This window comes from Nomascus leucogenys, chromosome 21 (assembly GCF_006542625.1).
Source record: "Nomascus leucogenys isolate Asia chromosome 21, Asia_NLE_v1, whole genome shotgun sequence".
NCBI lineage: Eukaryota > Metazoa > Chordata > Mammalia > Primates > Hylobatidae > Nomascus > Nomascus leucogenys.
Window position 1 is genome coordinate 7,829,729 of NC_044401.1, and position 23,410 is coordinate 7,853,138.

Below are 23,410 nucleotides of genomic sequence, written 5' to 3' on the forward strand. Positions count from 1 at the left end.
AAAACAGGGGGAAAATAATACTAGTCACACCAAGAAAGGACAAAGCCACATTCCTACCTATGTCACTAACCTGGAAGGAGAAAACAGGAATATAATAAGGACAAGAAAAGTAGCTTAATGTCTTCCCTAGAACTAAAACAAAACTTCCTTTAGGAGTGTGGCACTGGTTGGGAATACAAAAGTATTTAGTCACCAGTCATTCTTGCCTAGACTTCAGGCTGGACAGGACCCTCACACTGATCCCTGAAAACAGATTCACCTGTGAGGTCAACCACTGTTACCTTATGCACTCCCACTCTTCTGTATAGATTAAGGCCCTGCTGCTCAGTTATGGGAAGGAGAGTTCAGGAGGTGCTAAAATCATACGCTAAGTAGATAATTTCCTTCCAGAGTACCAGTCTGTAAGGATGGAGGATGAATTGAGCATCCACAAGCACAGGAAACACAGACAGGTAAACAGAGAAAGTCCCGCTTACCGGAGCTGGAAGTGCTTGAGCTTGGTAACTAGCAGTTTGTACTGGGCACCCAGGGGTGCCATGGATGCGACATCTACAAATATCAATTGCTGCAAGGGTCCCGTCTCATTGGTTGCTTCTGAGGGACATAAGGTGCGGCTCACTTCTTGATAGTTGTAGCTCCTCTGGTATCTGAAGCAGCCAATATAGGGGAAACAAATAAACAAGGACAAGAAAGAGACTCAGTGAATGAGCAGGGAAAGGAGCCTATCTCATTTTGCTTCTCTCCAAATTCGTTTTCAAGTCCTTATGTTTTGAATTTTAGACTGGAACTATCAATAGTAATTTTAGAACTAGTGTTGTTGGCATTGGATTGTATGATATAATAACAGGGATGTGAGGACTGTTCTGTGCTGACTAGTTCACTTAAGCGGCATCTACATTACGCTAAGCCATTCTCCTAATTCAATGAGGAATAAATATCCAATTTGATGGGGAAACTGTCATGATAAAACAACCAGCTGATTCCATTTTCCTCTCTTCAAGCTATTGCTAAAGTAGAGAGTAAAGAAAGCCCTGGATTCCAAGCCCTGGATTCCAAGAGTTAGTATTTCAGTCCTCAAATTCTTCAATCTTTAAAAATAATGTTATGTGTCCATTTTGCATGCCTTCCAAGATTTTTTTTAATCAGTGCAGCAGTATCTTATACACTTCTCCTCTGAAAAAATAGAAACTCAGGGAGGGCAGGCACTTTGTTGTTTTTCCACTGCTGTGTCTCCAGCACCCACCACTTAATAGTGCTCAATAAATATTATTGAATGAAGAATGCAGACACACGATGGGCATTTTGAAGAACAGGGGAAGAGTTACTTATGTTAACTGCTGGACATAGCCCATTGGGGGGCTATTGGTTGACCCAGTACCCCAAAGCTACAGAGGATCATGGTATGTTTTTAAAATGGTAAAAGCTCTTCTAGGTGTTGCCAATCTAGGTAGAGTGCTCATCTAAAAATTGAACAGAGTGAACAGGTCGGGAAATGCACCATGATCATTATTTGCACCCCGTATGCAGAATGTCTTGACATTCCAAATGTCTGATTTTTCCTTTCATTGGGGAAAAGACGAATTAAGTTCTAGCACATTGAAGAAAACCAAATGCAGTGAAGTTGCCTGGGAGAAAACCCACTTACAGTCCTTGGAAGAGCAGAGGAACCTGCCAGGACAGCACCTCTTTCTGCTGGCGAACCACAACAAGGACCGGGTAGTTGAGATTCTCAGAGGAACTGTTCACATACACCCTCACGGCGGTCACCTGCGTGGCAGGGTAGAAAGAAGTAATGCAAAACGTGCACCTGCACACATGCAAACACACACACACACACACACACACACACACACACACACACACACCCATAGTTGCCATATGAGGCTCAGAAACACTTTAATTTCTGATATTTGCTTCTTATGATAGGTAATCCAAATGCCCCAGTTATTTCTCCTCATTCATATTGCAACCAGAGTGGGTCTCAACCTTGATTGCACATTGAAATTGCATGGGGAGTACTTTTTTAAAATGATGCCTAAATCCAATCTGCCAAAATTCTGATTCAGTTAATTTTAGATGAGACCAAATTATAAAGCCTTCAAACAGCAAGCTGAGGAGTTTGAATGGAGCAGGCAACACAAGATTTTGAGAATGAACCCAGAACAGAAAAAGAAAGATGCTGATGTGCTTTTCTTCTTATTTGAATATAAATGCTAAAGAAACAAATATCTAAAAATAAAACAACACACACAAAGCCACCCTCCTTCAAAAACAAATCCTGTGAGACCTTCAATTGCTGAAAAACTTCAATTTTGGGTTGGTAAATCATTCTGTGTTTCAAATCAAAATGTTATGACCACATTTTATTAAAGCCTGACAGATGGCCTGATGCTCCCACCAACGATAAATCATGACGCTTCCCTAGAACAGATATCACAGGGCTGAGTAATCTTCTCTTTCCCTTGCTCTAAGGTATAAATCAATCCTTGACACAAAATGCTTTTCTATATCAGTAACTCTGAATACACGCATATCAACCCAAGAATTTAACCCTATTGTGGTTATTTTAAAGACAGGAAAGTGAACGTAACTTTGGATCTAGATGGTGTTGGTGTTTTCTTTCTCTCTTTGTTTTTTCTTTCTTGAGACAGAGTTTCCCTCTGTCGCCCAGGCTGGAGTGCAGTGGCATGATCTCGGCTCACTGCAACCTCCCGGGTTCAAGGAATCCTCGTGCCTCAGCCTCCCAAGTAGCTGGGATTACAGGTGTGCACCACCATGCCTGGCTAATTTTTGTATTTTTAGTAGAGACAGGGTTTCACCATGTTGGCCAGGCTAGTCTTGAAGTCCTGACCTCAAGTGATCTGCCTGCCTCAGCCTCCCAAAGTGCTGGGATTACAGGTGTGAGCCACCGCGCCTGGCCTTCTTTCAATTTTTATAATACCATAGGCAACATGTAAGAGAACAAAATAGAAGAGAGATAGGGTAAAAACAACAACAACAACAACAACAACAAAATTTAATCTTCCATATGAGATTTTGTTTTTCTAATGCCTTGGTATTCTCTTGAAAACTTCTTTATTAGGAGAAAGAAAATGAAACAAGAAAATCCTGCAATTAAGCCCTAATGATCTATCACACATTCAAAATGGAAATTAGGAGGAAAAAGAATAGCATAGATGTCATGTATTGCCATTTGGTTCTCATATCATTTTCCTTAAGCCACTGCATTGCTTTTTAAATGTTAAAATAGCCCAAGAGTAACTTACTAATTTGATAGGAAGTGCTTGCCCTGAAGGGAGAGTTTTCTTGTGCCTACACTCTACATGTTTCCATGGAAATTATGCTGCAGCTGAAAATTGCCACCATATCTCTAGCGAGACCTCTTTCTTGAGCTCTGAATCTTCCACAGGCACCTCACACTCAAAGTGTCTGAAATGGAATTGATCACTCCCTTCACTCCTAACTTTAATTTCTTCTGAATTCCCTTGAATGTTGAATGGCCCCACCATGCAGCCATTCATCTAAGCCTGAAACTGGAGATTCATCCTTGATTCCTGCTTCTTTAGCTCCTTTGCTTCTGTCTCCTTAATACTGTTCACACCCAGATCCTCCCCTCCACCCCCAGTGACACTCTCATAGCTCAGTCCTGCATCACAGTGGCCCTCCTTGGCAGCCCCCTGTCTAGTCTTATGACTCCAGGGCTGCACTTGCTAGAAGGGCAGTTTCATCTGTCATTCCTCATTCCCCTGTTGAAAAGGCCTTCAGTGGCTCTGAAGAATTTTCAGATTTACCCCAAAGTAACAAGAATAATATAATGAGTGCTCATGTACTTATCATCCAGTTTTAATAATTATTAACAAATGTATTTTATTTCACTTATACCTCCTATTTCCCATACACCCCCATCACTGGATTGTTTGAAAGTACACACCAGGCCAGGCGCGGCGGCTCATGCCTGTAATCCCAGCACTTTGGGAGGCCGAGGTGGATGGATCACCTGAGGTTGGGAGTTTTCAACCAGCCTGACCAACATGGAGAAACCCAGTCTCTACTAAAAATACAAAATTAGCTGGGCGTGGTGGCGCATGCCTGTAATCACAGCTACTCGGGAGGCTGAGGCAGGAGAATCGCTTGAACCCAGGAGGCAGAGGTTGCAGTGAGCCGAGATCGTGCCATTGCATTCCGGCCTGGGCAACAAAGAGTGAAACTCCATCTCAAAAAAACAAAAAAACAAAAAAAAAAAAGAAAAAGAAGTACACACCAAAGATTGTATCATTTATCTGCACCACAGTTCAGTCTATATCTCTAAGACACGAAGCCTTCTCTTTTGAACTTAAATACAACACCATTATGCCACTTGATAAAATTAATAATCCTAAAAATTACTAACATCCACATAGTGTTTGAATTTTTTCAATTGTTTCAAAATTTTTTTCCAGTTAAAAAAAAAATTGGGCACAAACAAGACCCATACGTTGTATTTGGTTCATATGTCTTTTGAGTCTCTTTTAACGCAAAGGGTACTTCTCTCTCCTTTTTGGGGACACTTGTTTGTTAAAGAAAGCAGCTCACATAACAACAATACAAATCTGTAGAAGAACCCACGTTCCGGATTTTACGGATTGCACCCCGCCGTGTCATTGAACAGGTTTTATTGATCTCCTGTATTGCCTGCAAACTGGTAGTTAGATCTAGAGGCTTCATTAGATTCAAGTCGTCAAATTTCTCAATCTTTTTCCTGAATTTTGAGTCATAGTCAAGGAAGTTTTCACCATTCCTGGTTACTGAAGAATTTGCTAATATTTTCTTTCAGTATTTTATGGTTTCATCCTAAAAAATTATTTAAACCTCTAATCCCTTTGCAATCAATACTCGTATGTGGTATAAGGAGTGATTGCAATTCTATCTTTGTTTCATTTGGCTCTCCAGTTATCCCAACATCACTTACTTAAAAGTTTTTTTCTCCACAGATTTGAATCCCTCAAGCCTCTTCTTGATGTCTTCTGTGCCTTCGTCTCTAGTTTCTTTGCCTACCAACAGATCCACTGTCTTGTCATGTCCAATTATTGTTTCTCAAAAGGGTTATGTCCCCAGTGTTGACTGACCTTGGATATCTTCCTCATTCTTAAAGTCTTCCTTTGGGAAGTCTTCCCTAACATTTGCCTACCCTACCAAATAAGTGGTGTCCCTCCCTTTTGTGGGTGTGCTGTGTGGCCTCTGATTACCTCTATATGGTATCTCTACTACACATAGCAACCTTAAAATGTAGTCAACTTTATTACTTTTTCTTGGCCATTTCTTTTATCACTTAAATTGAAATATAATTCATACATCACACAATTCATTCTTTTAAAATGCACAATTCAGTAGTTTTTAATATATTCACCAAGTTGCACAACCATCACCACTGTCTAATTCTAATATTTTTCTCACCCCAAAAAGAAACCCATACTCATTGGCAGTCACTCCTCATTCCTTCCTTCCCTCAATCCCTGGCAACCACTAACCTAATTTCTGTCTTTATGGATTTGCCTATATTTCAAATAAATGGAATAATGCGTTCTTCTGTATCCGGCTTATTTCCTTAGCATAATGTTTTTAAGGTTCATTCATGTTGTAGCATGTATCGGTACTTCATTCCTTTTTATTACTACATAATATTCCATTGCATGCACATACCACATCCTGTTTATCCATTCTTCAGTTGATGGACATTTGGGTTGTTTTCACTTTTTAGCTATTATAAACAATGTTGCTGTGAACATTTGTATACAAATTTTTGAATGAACATATATTTTCAATTCTTTTGGGCATATGCCTATGAGTAGAATTGCTGGGAGACATGGTAACTCTATGTTTCACTTTTTGTGGAACTGCCAAAATGTTTTCCAAAGAGGTACATCATTTTATATTCCAGTAATTTATCTAGCAAGCAGTATATAAGGGCTCCAGTTTCTCTACATCCTTGCCAACACTTGTCACTATCTTTTTTTTTTTTTTAAATATAGCCATCCTAGTGGGTGTAAAGTTGCATCTCATTGTGGACCACATGATATTTAAACTGCTAGTTTACCTGCCTGTCTCTTCTAGGAAGCTGCAAACTTCATCTTTGGCATCCTTGGTGCCTGAGAGAATGCATTAGCTTAGAAGCAGGCTCACTTTTGAGGCTGTAATGCAGACACTCACCAGCATTATATAGCATGTGTTTTTAGAGCACACTTTGGCCTGGCTTAAAAGCTGTAGCAGTCAGAACTGAGATAAAACCTAAGGAGCTTTTCTGCCTCCCTTTTTTCACCTAAGATGCAACCTCCTCCTCCCTTCTTAAGAACTTAATGTCGGATGGTATTTCCTTCAATCTTTTTTTTCACACTTTGATCTAAGGCAAAGATTTTCAAATTTTAGTGTGCTTTTTAGCAAAGCAAATCCCTCAAGTCAACCCCCAGCATTTCTGACTTGGCAGATCAAGAATAGAACTTAAAAATATAAATTTTTAGCAAGCTGCTGGGGGATTCTGATGTACATGGATGGGGGCTAGACTTTGGGAAGGATTGTTCCAAAGAAACCATCTAATGGATAACTCCATTTGTCAGCAACTCGCCAACTGCCCATTATTCTGAGATGTACATCCATGAGATCACCAATGTTAGAGTTGGTCTGGAAGCTGGTGTTTGTTAAGGCTGACACTGGGCTGGCAGAACAAATGTATCACTGCCATGATTATCCCACTTCACTGTTCATCTCCACCCCCTCATTTTATTCCTGGCCTGGCTTTTGCAATCCACTTACCTTTTTATTATTTAATAATGTTCTTACTAGTCATAAAAAAAACAAACTCACAGACACTGGCATAATAAATTGCAAAAAATACATTAGAGTAGGAGATAGAAGACATTGGACAGTTTTTCAAGATGAACAGATAGTGGATTACCCCCAGGAAAGGATAAAGATCCCTGATCAAAATTTGCTTTGCCTTTCCTGAGGCTAATATGCAGTTGAGAAAATTGGATTACATTTGCAGCAGCGAAGAAAGCTGTGTAAAGGCAAAACTAAATGAAGGACAGGGTATTGACGATGCTTAATGGGCCCTGACATCTTGCAAAAGGCCATTCCTAAGAGCTAAGATTTTTCCTCCTGTTGCTTTTTCCTGTTGTCATGACAACAAGAGCACTTTTATTGCATAAATCTTGTTTGTTTCCTGTGTTTACTACAAGCAAGAAATTGAATCATAGCTAGCTAAGAGAGAATTATTTAAGTACTTCCATCTCTGATATTATATAGATCACAGTTATGAAAGGTCTTAAAGCTTACAGACTCTCCCTTCGATCTTTCAGCATGTCAGTAGGGAAAGGTTCAAAATTATAAGGAATGTATTTCTGTTCCATAAAAGAATGGAAATGAATTCAATTCAAAAATCTAGTTTGTTTTTGCTAAAATAATGAGACTGTAGTCTCTATTATTTGGAATATTAGATTAAGAATCAGAGATTATTGATTTCCATTATTCAATACACCATTGTTTTCCCTTATGATCTTGAAAAACTGACTCCACCTATAAAACAGCTACAACAGTATCTGCTGATGATCCTTTTTTCAAATGTGTAACTGTTTGAGTAACCGTGCTGTGTTTGGTTGTGTTTGCTGGGTGTACTTCTGCAGGTTCCTCCTCCCTTCCTCCCTGCCATCTTTCCCATGCTCCCACTCTCATCCATCAAACATTTACTGAGGATTTGCCCTGAGTCAGGAGCTATGGGAGGTGCTGGGGATATTCTAAAGGCAACCGTGCCCTCAAGGAGGCTCGCAATCTGGTCAGAAAGACAGATGGAAAAGGCACCAATAACTGCATAATGTGATGAGTATGATGGTAGCAATGTGAGCAAGTACTGTGGGTACACATAGGACAATGTGATTACCCCAGGGGGAATCAGGAAAGCAGCACAGGCTTCCTACAAGTTGGGCTCTTCCACATAGGTCCTGCCATTGCCTGCTTGATGCATAAGACCTCCACTCATAGTGTTAGAAAACCTTACATCTGAGAAGGTGCTTAGGGAGACCATCTACTCCAACCATCCCACGTACAGAGGAGGAGCCTGAGATAGACATGATGGCACCTCTCCAAGGATACTCAGTGATGGAAGAATCATGACCAGAACCCAAGCCTGTGTTCCAATCTCCACGCAATGCTTGGTCAGAATGTGCTGCCATCACTATTTTGAATCCCTGGCTCCACTGTACCCAACTCTGGATCATCTATTATTCTACTATGAAATGAAGAAGCTATATAAACACCATACAGGAGGGGAAGGGACAAGCCACAGTCTAGGGATGTTTGTACATATGAAACAGACAAAATATCAGTATCTTGAATATACAAGGACCCTTAAAACTCATAAGAAAAAAACCACCAGCAATGGAAAAAGTGGGTTAAGGATATGAACAGCAACTAAAAAGAATGACCAGGCCAGGTGTGGCGGCTCATGCCTGTAATCCCAGCACTTTGGGATGCTGAGTTGTGTGCATCCCTTGAGCTCAGGAGTTCGAGACCAGCCTAAGCAACATGGTGAAACCCCTGTCGCTATTAAAAAAATACAAAAATTAGCTGGGTACAGTGGCATGCTCCTGTAGTCCCAGCCACTCAGAAGGCTGAGGCAGGAGCATTGTTTGAGCCCAGCGTGCAGAGGTTGCAGTGAGCTGAAATCGGGCCACTATACTGCAGCCTGGGCAATGGGAGTGACAACCCTGTCTCAAAAAATAAAAAAGAAATAATAAAAAGAATGACCAAAGAACCTGTGGAAAGATATTCAGGACTTACACTCATCAGAAAGGTAAAGCCTCACAAGTATTGACAATACTATGTTTGCAACATGTAGAGAAATAGAAATGTGCATATTGCTAATGAAAATGTTATTTGGTGCAACGACTTCAGTCAGCAAGTTGCCAATATCTACTACAGTTGAAGATGAGTTCACATTACATTTAAGCATTTCCATGACTAAGTTTAGGCACAAGAAAATTCTTACATATGGACAAAGAATCATAAACAAGAATGTTCACTGCAAGCATTGGTTGCAACAATAAAATTTGGAAACAACCTAATAACAAACAAATAAACTAAATAATAGAAGTATGAAGAGATAAATTATATTCATGCAGTGAAATGCTATACGGTGGTTAAAAGTAAATGAACTGAAATATAGATCAGTATGGATAAATCTCAAGAAGATAAATGGAGAGAAGGAGCAGGTTGCTGAAGGAAACATACTTAATTTTCTCATTTATTTAACTTTGTACACAAGCAAAACAATACAATATTTTTATTTGTACATCTTCAGTAAAATATATATACTCAGAAATGATAAACATCAAATTTAAAATAATGGATTTCAAGAACTTTGAAGGATCTGAGACTTTATCTGTTTGCCACAGGGTCACTGATAGTGGGAGAAGACACAAGTCTCCTGGGTTGGAAACAAATAATTTTATGACTCTTTTCAGGGTAGGCAGCATTAGTTTCACTTCTTCTGGTTCCCAAGTACTATTAAGGTGACGTGGATGGGTCCAGATGGATACCTACCTACATGCAGGGGGTTGCACTACAGGAGAGGAACCCTGAGCTTAGAAAACCCAAGTCTTTTATAACAGACAGTAACTCTGCCTTCCCTTTACTCCACGGGGAGACATTGTTTGCTTTCTGAGGCTGTTTGCTATGCAAATATCCTTGAAATGATAGTATTTAAAAAACTTCAGTTGGTGCCTTCCTGTAAGATTTGCAGAAATCAAGAGAACCTATGAAGAACTGTCTCCCCAAAAAGGTCACTTTTGGGGATGGAGGAAGAGGATCAGGGTGAGGAAAAACAGGAAACAAATTATCCTTTTATTTCTTAAGCTGAGTATGAGGCACATATATGCTTGTTACATTATTTTCTATACTTGTTTAAATGTCTAAAATGTTTCCTAGTAATAATAAAAAAGGAGCCATGATGTGCTGGCCTTTGTGTTTGCCCACTTCTGAGTGACAACACTCATTTTATAAAGGCTCCTTGTTACTCACAGGTGTGGCAGAACCCAAAACATACTCTCATTGCTCTCCTGGCTCATTTGCCATGGTCTACACTTACTCTAACTTCATAGATCAGATCCTCCTCTCTCTCTGTCTGTCTGTCTCTCTCTCTTTCTGTCTCTCATATGCAAATGGAAACTATATTTCAGGATGTGATGCTGAAGAAGAACTAACTGCCCCTCTTTAGGTCTCAGTCAGCTGCAGAACTTGGCATTGTCTTTGACGTCATTCCCATAGCTCATTTCTCCATTTCTCTGCCCTGGAAAAGTAACATAGCCAGGGGACCCAGGTGAAGTTGGTATTACATTGAACAGTAATGTGCAAGGCTTGATTCTGTGTCATCAGGTTAGTTTCCTAGGATGCCGTAACAAGAAACCACAAAGTAGGTGGCTTGAAACAACAAAGTTATTCTTTTTCAGTTCTTCAGACTAGAAGTCTGGAATCAAGGTGTTAGCTGGGCCATGCTCCCTCTGAGACCTTCCTCTGGATAGAAACCTTCCTTGCCTCTTCCTGCCTTCTGGTGGTGTCCATGAACTCTTGGCATTCCTTAGTGTGTGAATCACTGTTTGCTAATCACTCCCTTCTCTGCCTCTGTTGTTACATGGCGGTCCCTCTGTGTGTCTCTGTCTTCACATGCTGTTCTGTGTGTGTGCCTGTGTCTAAATTTCCCTCTTCTTATAAGTATTTCAGTCATTGGATTGGGGGCCCTAATGACCTCATCTTAACTTGGTCACATCTGCAAAGATGATACTTCCAAATAAGGTCACATTCATAGGTTCTAGGGGTTAGGACCTCAACATATATTTTTGGGACAACAAATCAACCCATAACATTAGGTTTGTAGGATTTTAAAGCAATGACTTATTCTCCAAAACTCTGCCTTTCCCTTACTGTCATCTTATCTTTAGCTTTTACTTACTTGCTGTTAAAGTAAATTAACATGGAGGCCAGGCCTGAAGAATTCCTGAGCAGACAAAGCCAGTTAGGCCTCATAAATGTCCTGAATCTTGCTTGATTTGTAAACATTAACTGGGATTATGGGCCCCGTGGCTCACGCCTGCAATCCCAGCACTTTGGGAGGAGGTGGGTGGATCACCTGAGGTCGAGACCAGCCTGACCAATATGGAGAAACCCGCCTTTACTAAAGATAAAAAAATTAGCTGGGCATGGTGGTGGTCACCTGTAGTTCCAGCTACTCCGAAGGCTGAGACAGGAGAATGGCTTGAACCCAGGAGGCGGAGATTGAGGTGAGGCAAAATCCTGCCACTGCACTGCAGCCTGGGTGACAGAGCCAGACTCTATTTCGAAAAAAAAAAAAAAAAGAAAGAAACTTAGGGCATACCAATCAGAAGCCACAGACTAACTTACAGCTCTGTAACTCGGAACTTTCCAGCAGGATAAACCAAGTAAGGCAGTTGTGTAACTGTAACTAATAAAATATTTTCTTTTCTTCATTTCTATTTTCACCCTATCAAAACCTTCCCCTTGTGTTCCCTTGGCTGGGCCCAGGAAACCACTTCTGGTTTGGAGCTGCCTGATTGATGAATCTCTGTTTGCTCAAATACACTCTTTAAATTCTTATTGTGCTTCAGTTTACTTTTTAACACTGCCAAGACTCTTCATGGGATTGCATGTCACAGCTGGCTGAGCGAAGATGGGACTTCTGGGAGAGTCCAGTGACTGTTGTATAAAAAGAGCTGCCCCTGAGCAAAGCAGCCCTGCAGTCCTGAATCCCTTTCTTTTCAGAAGCTAGTAATTCTCTTTATATGGAGCATTTCATCCCAAGCTTTTCATAACTACTGCAGGGAGTTGAGCTACTTCCATCACAAGTTATACTTTTTTAAAAAAGATAAGCATGAAAATAATTTCTATAGTTATTGATGTGACTGTTTTAAAATTCCTTTGGTCTGATTCAGCCTTTAAAACTATCTTCTGTACATTTATGGCATAATAAAGAAAGATATATAGACCTAGATTTTATTTCTGGCACTAACACCTACTAGCTGGGAGGCCTTGGACAAATCACTTAAATTATCTGGCCCTCGGTTTCTTCAATTGTAGAATGGAAACAGTAATGCCAGACTACCTATCTCCCTGGGCAGCTTCATCCATCAAATGGTGGATGATGCGGGACTGTGTTTTGTGACTTCAAAGAGGACCAGGGAGTGCAGAAGGCAGAGCTGTTTCCATTCCTATCCATTCACTGGTCAATCAGTTATTGACTGTCTGTTTCCTATGTGTGGAGACACACTTATAAGTCCAATCACCTCGGCCAAAAAAAAAAAAGATTATATAGTCCATCTTATGTAGGATATTAATTTCTTTTCACAGCCTGGCTTCCAGCTAGCCTGGAAGAGCTCATTCATCTCATTGGAAAGTTCAGTTTATTCCTTGGGAGCTATTTTTTCCCTATACTTTTAAATTCTCAGCATTTCGTACTCAGAGCACTTTTCTAGAAAGAGGCAGTTTCCAGACCTCATCTCGCTAATTTCATTATGCCCAACAATAATCTAGAATAAATATAGTCATATAAGCCTTCATCCTTTGGTTTATAATCTACATTTTATATTAAAATGTTCAATTCAATAAAAACATGGAAAAACGTTGAAGAGAAGGGTAATCATTGGCAGGCCAAGAATACAGAAAAATGCACAGTCAGGTTCTGGCTACTTTATGATGAACTGTGTTCAATCAATAAATGTTTGACTCCCTATCCTGTGAGAAGCATTATTCTGGACACAGGAGATACGTTAATCAGCAGTGTAGACATAGCATTCTTCTCTTTGACTTCAGAGGTTTGCAAACAGGATGCCAATGAGCAAGCCATTATATTGACATTCAAGTTCCTGTGGGATTGCGTGACATAGTTTTTAGGGGGAATATTTTCCTAAAGGATGAGTAGGAATTAACCAGAAAAGTAGGGGGAGGGCAGAGCAAGATAAATTTCCAAACAAAGGCTACAGTGTAGAAGACATAAGGAAGGAGAAGAGAAACGGTGAGAGAAGCATATTTGAAGAATTAAGAGAAAATCAGTTTGGCTGGAGCATGAGGTGCATAAAGGGCTACTATAATCCCGGAGAGTGTTATTAAGTCATGTTGGGGCAGTTGGGACTTTATTCTAAGGACAAAAGAAAGCCTTTGGAAGGTTTTAAGTGCCACGACCATGTTGCCATGCTCATCCCTGGAAACTCAATGTTGCCTCAGTTGCTGCTGAACAGTTGCTTTCTTGTATCATTGGTTCCCAAGTCAAAGTCTAGGGAAAGCAGATCTGACTGGCAATACCTTGGCCACATGCCCATGCCTGAGCTTGATGGGGGATAAAAATAAGAGAGGGGATGAGAAAGTAAGTGGTTGGTGTTGATCTTCTGTCGTGAAAGGGGTTCTACGTCTAGCTAATAACTCATGAAATGGAGAATTTCCCCCAAACACATAAGAATGATGTATTAGTCCATTTTCATACTGCTGTGACGAAATATCCAAGACTGGGTAATTTATAAAGAAAAAGAGGTTTAATGGACTCACAGTTCCACATGGCTGGGGAGGCCTCATAATCATGGCAGAAGGCAAAGGAGGAGCAAAGGCATGTCTTGCATGGCGGCAGGCAAGAGAGCGTGTACAGGGGAACTGCTCTTTATAAAGCCGTTAGATCTTGTGAGACGTATTCACTATCATGAGAACAGCATGGGAAAAACCCACCCCCATGATTCAGTTACCTCCCACCAGTCCCCTCCCATGACACATGGGGATTACGGGACCTACAATTCAAGATGAAATTTGGATGGAGACACAGCCCAACCATATCAAATGGGGTTCAGATTGGGCAGTCAAAACATGACTAAGCTCCCTTACACTTGAGACCCTTTTAACATGCAATAAATAGTGAGACTATCCTAAAAAACAGTTGTTCCATGGAGCACACTTTGGGAAATACTGTCCTGGATATTTTTTATAGAAACTAGTGTGAAGATATTATGTCCTGAAGAATCTAACCAATTCTGGGCTACCTTTGCCTTTCACTCCAAGAGCTAATCATTTTCTTTCTCTCCAGGTTCCTCAGTTTTTGCATTGGTTTGCTTTTTTTTAGAGATGGAATTTCACTCTTGTTGCTCAGGCTGGAGTTCAATGGCACGATCTCAGCTCACTACAACCTCTGCCTCCTGGGTTTAAGTGATTCTCCTGCCTTGACCTTCCAAGTAGCTGGGGTTACAGGCATGCACCACTATGCCTGGCTAATTTTTTGTAATTTTAGTAGAGATGGTGTTTCACCATGTTGGCCAGGTTGGTCTTGAACTCCTGGCCTCAGGTGATCCGCCCACCTCAGCCTCCCAAAGTGCTGGGATTACAGGAGTGAGCATCTGGCTTCATTGGTTTCTCAGTCCCACTGACCTCCCTCTGGCTTTAGACATCTCCAGTCTTGGCTCCTGGGAGGCAACCAACAGCCTGGGTTGGTTCAGCCTCCTTGCAGGTATCTGAATGTGCTCATCTTCTGTGCATGATTTCTTTTCTCCTCTTTATCTTTCCTGTCTCTTTCTATCTCTTGCTAGGTCTCATACTCCTGTGAGGGGATTGAAAAAGGAAAAATAATTATTGTTCTGGTTTGAGGCAGATCTGAAGTATCCATGCCCTGGATTTTATTTCTATACATTGCAGGCAAGTATATTCTAGAGCTATTCTGGGGCCTACTTAATTAATGCTCTGAAGATGGAAAAGTAGTAGAAAATTATTGTTATGATTGTAAGAGTTGTGATCTGACACTTATCATCCTTTTATTTTTGTAATAGAATTTATTGCCAGACAGGTGCCATTTATAACTTTAAATATAAGTTATATTTAACTTATATTTAAACACATATAAATACGTATTGTCAGGATATAAGTATTACCTAAAGGAAACTGCTTTCTAAATGAGCAAAATCGATCATCTGCAAACATCTTCCCTTCAAAGGCAACTTCTTGACACAAGCAGAAGGGGCTTCAGGGAAGGCCATGTTTAAGAGAGAAAATCATTTCTAATCGTGGAAAGAACATTGTGGCAGGGATGATCTATACCACTTGAATTCACTCTGATGCTCAGAGGAGATGTTCCTCTTTTAATGGATGAAGGTAGATGGCAGCAGCACCCCAGGTTTTCCCTGTGTTACATCTTGGTCCCTGCCTATGTCTGGGCCCATGAAGCTATTTCCAACAAATGCCCCAGCTTCAGCTCCCTCCATGAAGACATTTGGTGGGGTTGGTTTTGGGGTTACTCAGCATCCAAAACCCTTGCATGTTCTGGAGGAACCACTCCTCCTCCACCACACTGTGTGAGTTTTGTGGGAAGCAAGGCTGCCTATGGATGTCAAAGGGGCCGGATACAGGACCCATGCTTGGGTAGACGGATATGCCCATTTGGTACATTCAATTGTGAGTAAATGACACAAAAATGAAGGGAGAGTTTCAAGTTCACTGGCAGTGGTGATATCAATAGGGTCCACAGCAGAGGGTCCAGGGGTGACCATATCTAGTAGCAGTGGAGGCAGTGGTGTGGGGGAAGAACCCCAAGCAAACTATTCCTGCGGCATGACTGCTGCTATAATTTCCTGCAGCATAGTCTCCCTTGGTCCCCAAATGTTGTCTGAGCCCAGTAACTTACTTTTGTGAGCTACTGGATATCTTTTTAATGAATTCTTTTTCTGCTTATATTTGCCAGTTGAATTCTGTTGTTTATAGCTAAGACCCCTGCACGAACCTATGTCCTCTTTCCTTTTCTGTCCATGTCACTCACACCTCACAGCAATTTTAGAGTCTCCCTGTCTACAAACCTCCCCAAATCTTCATTGCACACCTAGATCTCACCACTGTTTTTCTCTCTCCTTATCCTCCAATGTTTATCCCTTTGTTAACCAGATGAACATTGTCTGACTCTTAGAAAGCTATAATTCTTCCTCCTCAGTGAAGGTGGTATGGAGAGAAAGGGAAGGCAAATACAGGATATTTTTTAGAAGACAGAAGAAAAGAAGAAAACACAACTGTGGACTCTCAAATGTTAACTTTTTGGCCCATAAAATATGCTCCAGGTAGGGGGTTATTTAAGATAGGTGTGAGTCACTTTGTTCACAAAAGGGCAGTTAAATCTAGAGGGACAGAAACAGTCGGTTAGTCCTGTTTGTCATGGCTTATCTTCATGGCGGCTTAGTGGGGACCCAGAAATACCAGTTCTCATGAATAACACTTCCCTGAAGTAACAGACAGGCCAACTGCTCGGGTCTCCAAGATGCCCTGTTCCTGACACAAAGAAGGAATCCAGCATTGACAAAAATAAAACACACACACTACACACATACACACACACACACACACCCCTAAAGCTTACCTCCGGGATCCACAGGGAGTCAGGGTAAGACCATGGTTCATGGGAGGCTGTGGCTTTTTGAAACACTAAAGAAAATTTGACAACTTCACAGTTTTGCTTAGTATCAACCCAGCTTGCCTGGTACACAGACAAACAGGTGGCTGGACAATTCATTGGGGGAAAACGATAATAAAAAATCTCATTTCAGTTTTCAGTAATTGTAAGGGAGTCAGACATAATCTTAAATTGCATGATCAAAAGACACGACTGTGAAAATATGATATGATATTTAAGAATTATTTTTGCTGTTGATAACCATAGCTGATGTGCTCTCGTGGGCACATCTTGTGATTTAGTAGAAATATCTTGAGGAAATACCCTTAGGAACTTGAATTACATTCCTGGCTATGCTTCAAACTAGTACATGACTTTGGGCAAGTAATTTATATCACTTACCCTCAGTTTTCTTCTTTGTTAAGTGGGAAGAGATTGGGAGATTTAAAAGGTACTTTGAACCTCAAAACAGAAATACCATTTGACCCAGTAATCACATAACTGGGTATATGCCCAAAGGAATGTAAATCATCCTATTATAAAGACACCTGTATGCATATGTTCACTGCAGCACCATTCACAATAGCAAAGACATAGAATCAACCTAAATGTCAATCAATTATAGATTGGATAAAGAAAATGTGGTATATATGCACCATGGAATACTACGCAGCCATAAAAAAGAATGAGATTTTGTACTTTGCAGGGACATGGATGGAACTGGAGGCCATTATCCTTAGCAAACTAACACAGGAACAGAAAACCAAATACCGCATGTTCTCACTTATAAGTGGAATCTAAATGATGAGAACACATGGACACATAGAGGGGAACAACACATATTGGGGCCTACTGGAGGGTGGAGGGTGGGAGGAGAGAGAGGATCAGGAAAAATAACTAATGAGTACTAGTCTTAGTTGAGCGATAAAATAATCTGGGTGATGAAATAATCTGTACAACAAAGCCCCATGACACAAGTTTACCTGTAAAACAAACCTGCACATATATCTCTGAACTTAAAATAAAAGTTTAAAAAGAAATAAAATAAAATTTCAAGAAAAAAACTTAAAACTTTTTTTTAAAAGGTCTTTTGAATTCTTAAACTACAGCTACCTCTTTCAAAGGATTTTTACACAGCTACCTCTTTCAAAGGATTTTTACATGTTTCTTTTAGGGATGGACAAAAAAAAACCCAGAAAAAAGTCTCAAATGCAAGCCCAATTATATTTCTGTAGCTAAAGAGAGTTGACAAAGATAAGCTCATTGACTTGGATAAAGGAAATGATGGCACATGACATCGATACAAATATATACTGACTGTCCAAGGAACATGTGTTCTTCATCTTCCACTGCTGGAAGACACGTGTTCTTCATCTTCCACCACTGGAACTCTATAGCAAAACCTTGATAATTGGGAGATCAGCCCTATAGCAACTGAGATTATTCATTATGGCTCTGAATCAGAAAGTAAAGAACAAATTTACCTCTATTCTAAGAAAACAGAATATGCTTGCCATTAGTAAAGCCTCAAACAACCACAGGATATTACCCAGAATAGAGGGAGAATCTTGATGGGCTGACCATGTTCATAAGAAATTTGAAAGACAAAAAGTATAGGAGAAGCAGAGAGACACAGGTACATAAGGAAAGGGAGTGGTAAGAGAATGTTAGAATTTAGCAATGCTGGCAGCAGAAGGGAAAGTTGGGAATGGTGATAAGAACACTGAGCACTAGGTGTGGGGCTGCTTCCAAGTCTTTGCACCAAGGCAAAGTATAATTGTAAACATGTACACAATAGTGTAATGCTAAAAATATAGGCAGATATTTTCAACAAATGATGCTAGAACAATTGGACAGCATATGCGAAAAAAATCCCTCCCATCCAGAAAGAGACCTCATACCTTTCACAAAAATTAACTCAAAATGGATTATGTCTAAATGTAAAATGAAAAACTATAAAACTTCCAAAAGATAGCATAGGAGAAAAATCATGGTGACTTTTGATTTGGTGACAGTTTTTTGTATACATCACCAAAAGAGTGATCCATGAAAAAAATTAATAAGATAGTTTATTAAAATAAAAATGTCTGATCTGTGTAAGATACTACTAAGAAAATGAAAAGACAAGGCTCAGATAGGGAGGAAATATTTGCAAAATATTTATCTGGACTGGTATCCAAAATCTACAAAGAACTCTTGTCAACAATAATGAATAAAACAACCAAATTTAAAAATAGGTGAAAGATCTAAAGAGACACCTTACTGGAAAAGATATATAGATGGTAAACAAGCCTATGAAAATATGCTCAACAACACTGGGATTTGCAATTAAAGGGAATTGCAAAGCAACAATCTGATGCCACTATACACTTATTAGAATGGCTAGAAGACAAAATTCTGATGACACCAAATGCTGATGAGGTTGTGGAGCAACAGGAACTCTCATTCATTGCTGGTGGTAATTCAAAATGATACAGCCACTTTAGAAGAAAGACAGTTTGACACTTCCTTACAAAGCTAAACACAGTCTTACTACATACTCCAGCAATCATACACCTAGGTATTTACCCAAATGAGTTGAAAACTTATGTCCACACAAAAAGCTTCACACACATTTTATAGCAGTATTATTCATAATTGCTGAAAATTGATAGCAACCAAGATGTCCTTCAATAGAGGAATGGATAAACACACTGTGGTATATCCAGACAATGAAATATTACTCAGCATTAAAAAGAAATGAGGCATCAAGCCATGAAAAGACATGGAGGAACCTTAATGTTTTACATTTTGCTATGTAAAAGAAGCAAGTATGAAAAAGCTACAAGTCATATGATTCCAAATTCTGCCTTCTTAGGGTCCTGGCTGGGCCTGAAAATTAAATTGGCCTGAGATAGACCAACAGGAAAAAACCATACAAAGTTAATATAAGTTTTTTTTTGGGACACGGACATCCTCATGAGGAAATGAAGACCCAAAGACACAGTTAGATTTGAATACTTATATATTGAATAAGAAAAAGAGTAGTAAGTTGTAAAAACGTGACAAGGCAAAGGGGCTTGGGCTAAAGTAGTTAATGGCAGGGAGAAGTGGCCAGGAAGATAAGGGTTAGTCTAATAACATCTGTACAGAGGACCTTCTTTCTCAACTTCCCACCTTTGAAGATGAGAATGTTACTTTCCTTTTAATATAGAAAGTATCTTTCAAATGAATTACATTTCCTGCTTTTAAGAAACAGAATGACGGTCACAGTGACCTTCTTGCATCTGTTGTTTTTCAAGTAGTTTTAACTCAAAATAGTCAATATGCCAGAGTAGCATATTGTGGAGTGGCATGTTCTGAACTCCTTCTCAACTACGTGACATTCCAGAAAAGGCAAAACTAGAGAGACAGTAAAAATAAAACAAAACCAGTGGTTGCCAGGGGTTCAAGAGAAGGGAATAAAAGATGAATTAATGGAACACAGACTATTTTCAGGGGTGAAACTATTCTGTACAGTACCATAGTGGTGGATACACAACATTATGTATTTCTCAAAATCCACAGAATTGTGCAACACCAAGAGTGAACCCCAATGTAAAATACAGATTTAGTTAATAATAAATACATATTGGTTCACTATTAGTGTACCACAATAATGCAAGATGTTAATAAGAGGGAAATTTTTTGGGGGTGGGTTGGAGAGAAGGTATCAACGAGGAAGCAAATTAAGTTAAAATACTTTAGAATCCTGGGTTAGGCAGAGAGAGGGCAAACTTGTATTTATGCTCTTGAAGGTCCAAGGTATCAACTCTAAGTACCCCAGACAACCAGAGAATGCTTTTACTCAGGACAACATATTACTTCATGATAAACTTTAATTTTGCCACCATTTTAAGAAATAAAGTATTTTATTCAAATGCTTAGAGTTTAACCAAAACATAGGTGATCCTCACCTTTAAATTAATCGTACTTTACTATTAATAATTACGTATTAGCACCCCTGGCCAGTCTTGAGACCAACTGTAGAAGGCTAGGTCCAAAAGAAAGTTTCTTAAAATTATGATTTGAGAAATAGCTCCTAAAATGCTTTTCAGTGGTCCAAATAGGGAGAAAATTTCCTGGTTCTTGGGAGCTGTGACAGGAAAGTGAATTATAAGTGGCTTTCTTATCAGGAAAGAAGGTGTATATTCAACTTTCTCTGGACACACTTTTCAATATAAGTTACCTTTAAACCAACTTTACTCTTCTTGTTCAACTTGCTGAAAAATGCCCTATTCAATCTTGTACAAAAATCAGCATCTCCATGTCCTTCTTTCTAATGGCAAAATAAATTTCTTTGTTTATTATTGTCACAGCAAAAAAAAAAATGAGGGAATGAGAATTCAAAGTAAGGAATTATTTCAACAAATAATTTTTAATTAGTTTTATTATTAACATTTAATATATAACTTATATTTGCTGTATGACACTCAGCTTTAATTTTCCCTCTGTGAGATCAACTTTTTTAGCCGCCACATACGAATAAGAACATTCCTCTACAGGAATGGAACACTCTTTTTAAAAAAGAAGTTTTTTGCTTTTATTATTATTTTTAGTTGACATGTAAAAATTGCACGTATTTCTGGGGATAGTGTGATATTTTGATACATGTACGGAATGTGTAATGACCAAAACAGGATAATTAGCATATCCATTGCCTCAAACACGTATCATATCTTTGTGTTGGGAACATTCAAAATCAGCTCTTCTAGCTATTTGTGAAGTTGGTTTTTATGTGTGTGTGAAATAAAAAAGACTGATTATATCATCTGGCAGATCCATGATATGCTTGATATTTTCCTTTTCAAATAAGCAGAAAGCACAGTGAGGCCCCATTTCAAATAGCTCATTAGATGTGTTTTTGAATCATCAGTGCACCATCTTGGTGTGTTGACATGAAATTTCTGTTAACTCCAAAGTTAAACAATGTAGGAAGAGCTGGTTAACATACTCTGGGGTACTGCATGGCAACATGTGGTAACATGAAAACTGTATGGTTATTTCTATTTGAAAAGAAGAAAGAAATGCTGGTATCTTCCAGCAACAAATAGGTTTCAAGGTATCACAAGTATCTTCAAGACCAAGTCTCTTAGTCTTTTAGATTCAAGTCCACAGAGAGAAAGAAATGACATAGAAGATACTTCAACTAACAAGTTGAAACCAAAAGTAAGAAAAGAAGAAAGGCTGAAAATTTCTATGCATTGTATCAGATGCCTAAAATATCTCAGAAGGGACCATCACATCAGTAAAACAGTAAAACAAAATGACAACCAAAAAGCCAAACTCAACATGATAGCAATCTTACTGACATGGCACTCAGCAGGAATGCCAGCAAGGGAAAAAAGGGAACTGAAATATAAGTTCAGCACATGTGGCAGGAATGGATGGAAACAAAACAAAATCACTTTCAAGAAGTGAAGAACCCTATGGGAATCTTCTAAAAAGGAAGAAAAAAAAAGTAGTTTTAAAGCAACAGTAAAATTTTCATTTGCTTCTTTTTATGAGACAAAGAGTTAGAAATGTTCTTTTTGGCAAGAAGCTTATTCTACTTGTCTATAGTTAAGAAAAAAATTACAGGCTGACACATGGTGGAAAAATATCAGAACAATGACTCTTAATGCTTCAATAAAGGTTAAAAATGCAATCCTCTCATCTTATCAGTGGGGAAAATAAATCTCAGGGGGAGAACAGGATTTGCTGAAGGTCCTCATGTAAAGGGATAAAAACACATGTCTCCTGGTACTCCACCCCATGCTCTTCCTCAGTACTGCTCTGCCTCTTAGTTGTTTGTTTTCCTTGCCTACGTAAAAGTAAAATGTGTTTACTGTGAAATATTTGGAAAATACATAAAAATTCGGAGGAGAGCATTAAAATCTCCCGCAATCTTACTACCCAGAAATAATGCAAAGTTTATCATATTTCAGAAACCACTAATGAAAACTTACACTATAAAAAATGTCTTGAGAATTCAACAGTTCATGACTTGAGTAAAATTGTGGTCTTAAAATCAGGCACTCAGGAGTCCTTGCCTTAGGTATCACTGATATAATTTGTTTCACTATTCGGGCTTTCAGTTTCTCATGAAAAAGAAATTATGTACTTATCTCTTTAACTGCAAATTTAAAACTGAGAGTTAGTAAACTTATTAAATGGTCTAGGGACAGATCTGCATGTGACCCAACAGATAATCTGGATGATGGAACAGACAAGATGACTGGATGACAACCGATCATGTCATCTTTCCTTGTGATTCCTTAAAAGCCATTGAAATATCATTTTGCTAGTGATGGGGAGAGGAGAGAGGAAACCTAATTTTTGTGTTAGAGTGAGAGAGAGATTCTTAATATATACCCACAATATAAAATACTTAGAATGATAGGTTGTTTATAACAAGATTTTAATGTAAATGAAAGCAATAATTGGATCAAATAAGAATCTATATGCCCATGCTGATATAAATAAAAGAAATAAGTAAAAAATAAATGAGAGAAGAAAAATCTCTTTCTTACAGTAGAATGTTAACTGATAAATGTAGAAGGAACAATGAATTTAAAGATCACTAGTTGGAAACCATCATAGTAATACCTAGTTCAGGCAAGAATAATCAGTGGATGCTAAAAATAGTTGTTGAAAGTTTGGTAAGGCACAGGGTATTTACATAGTATCAAGTATTACTTCACAAATGACTTTTTTTTTTTTTTTTTTTTACAGAGTCTCTTGCTCTGTCCCCCAGGCTGGAGTGCAATGGCGCGATATCAGCTCACTGCAAACTCCGCCTCCTGGGTTCAAGCAGTTCTCCTGCCTCAGCCTCCTGAGTAGCTGGGATTACAGGTGCATGCCACCATGCCTGGCTAATGTTTGTATTTTTAGTAGAGACGGGGTTTTGCCGTGTTGGTCAGGCTGGTCTCAAACTCCTCAACTCAGGTGTATCTGCCCGCCTTGGACTAC

General features: G+C 39.2%; 1 protein-coding gene across 2 annotated transcripts in view; it reads right to left on the reverse strand.

The window, feature by feature from the left end:
• Positions 1–23,410, reverse strand: part of SIDT1 (SID1 transmembrane family member 1) — a 98,898-nt gene that overhangs the window by 62,924 nt on the left and 12,564 nt on the right. For both annotated transcript variants that reach the window (XM_030801737.1, XM_030801738.1), the window contains exons 2-3: positions 1,646–1,767; positions 477–647 (exon numbers count right to left, since the gene is read on the reverse strand). In XM_030801737.1, the coding sequence (XP_030657597.1) occupies positions 477–647; positions 1,646–1,767 (293 nt within the window). The remainder of the gene's footprint in view (positions 1–476; positions 648–1,645; positions 1,768–23,410) is intronic.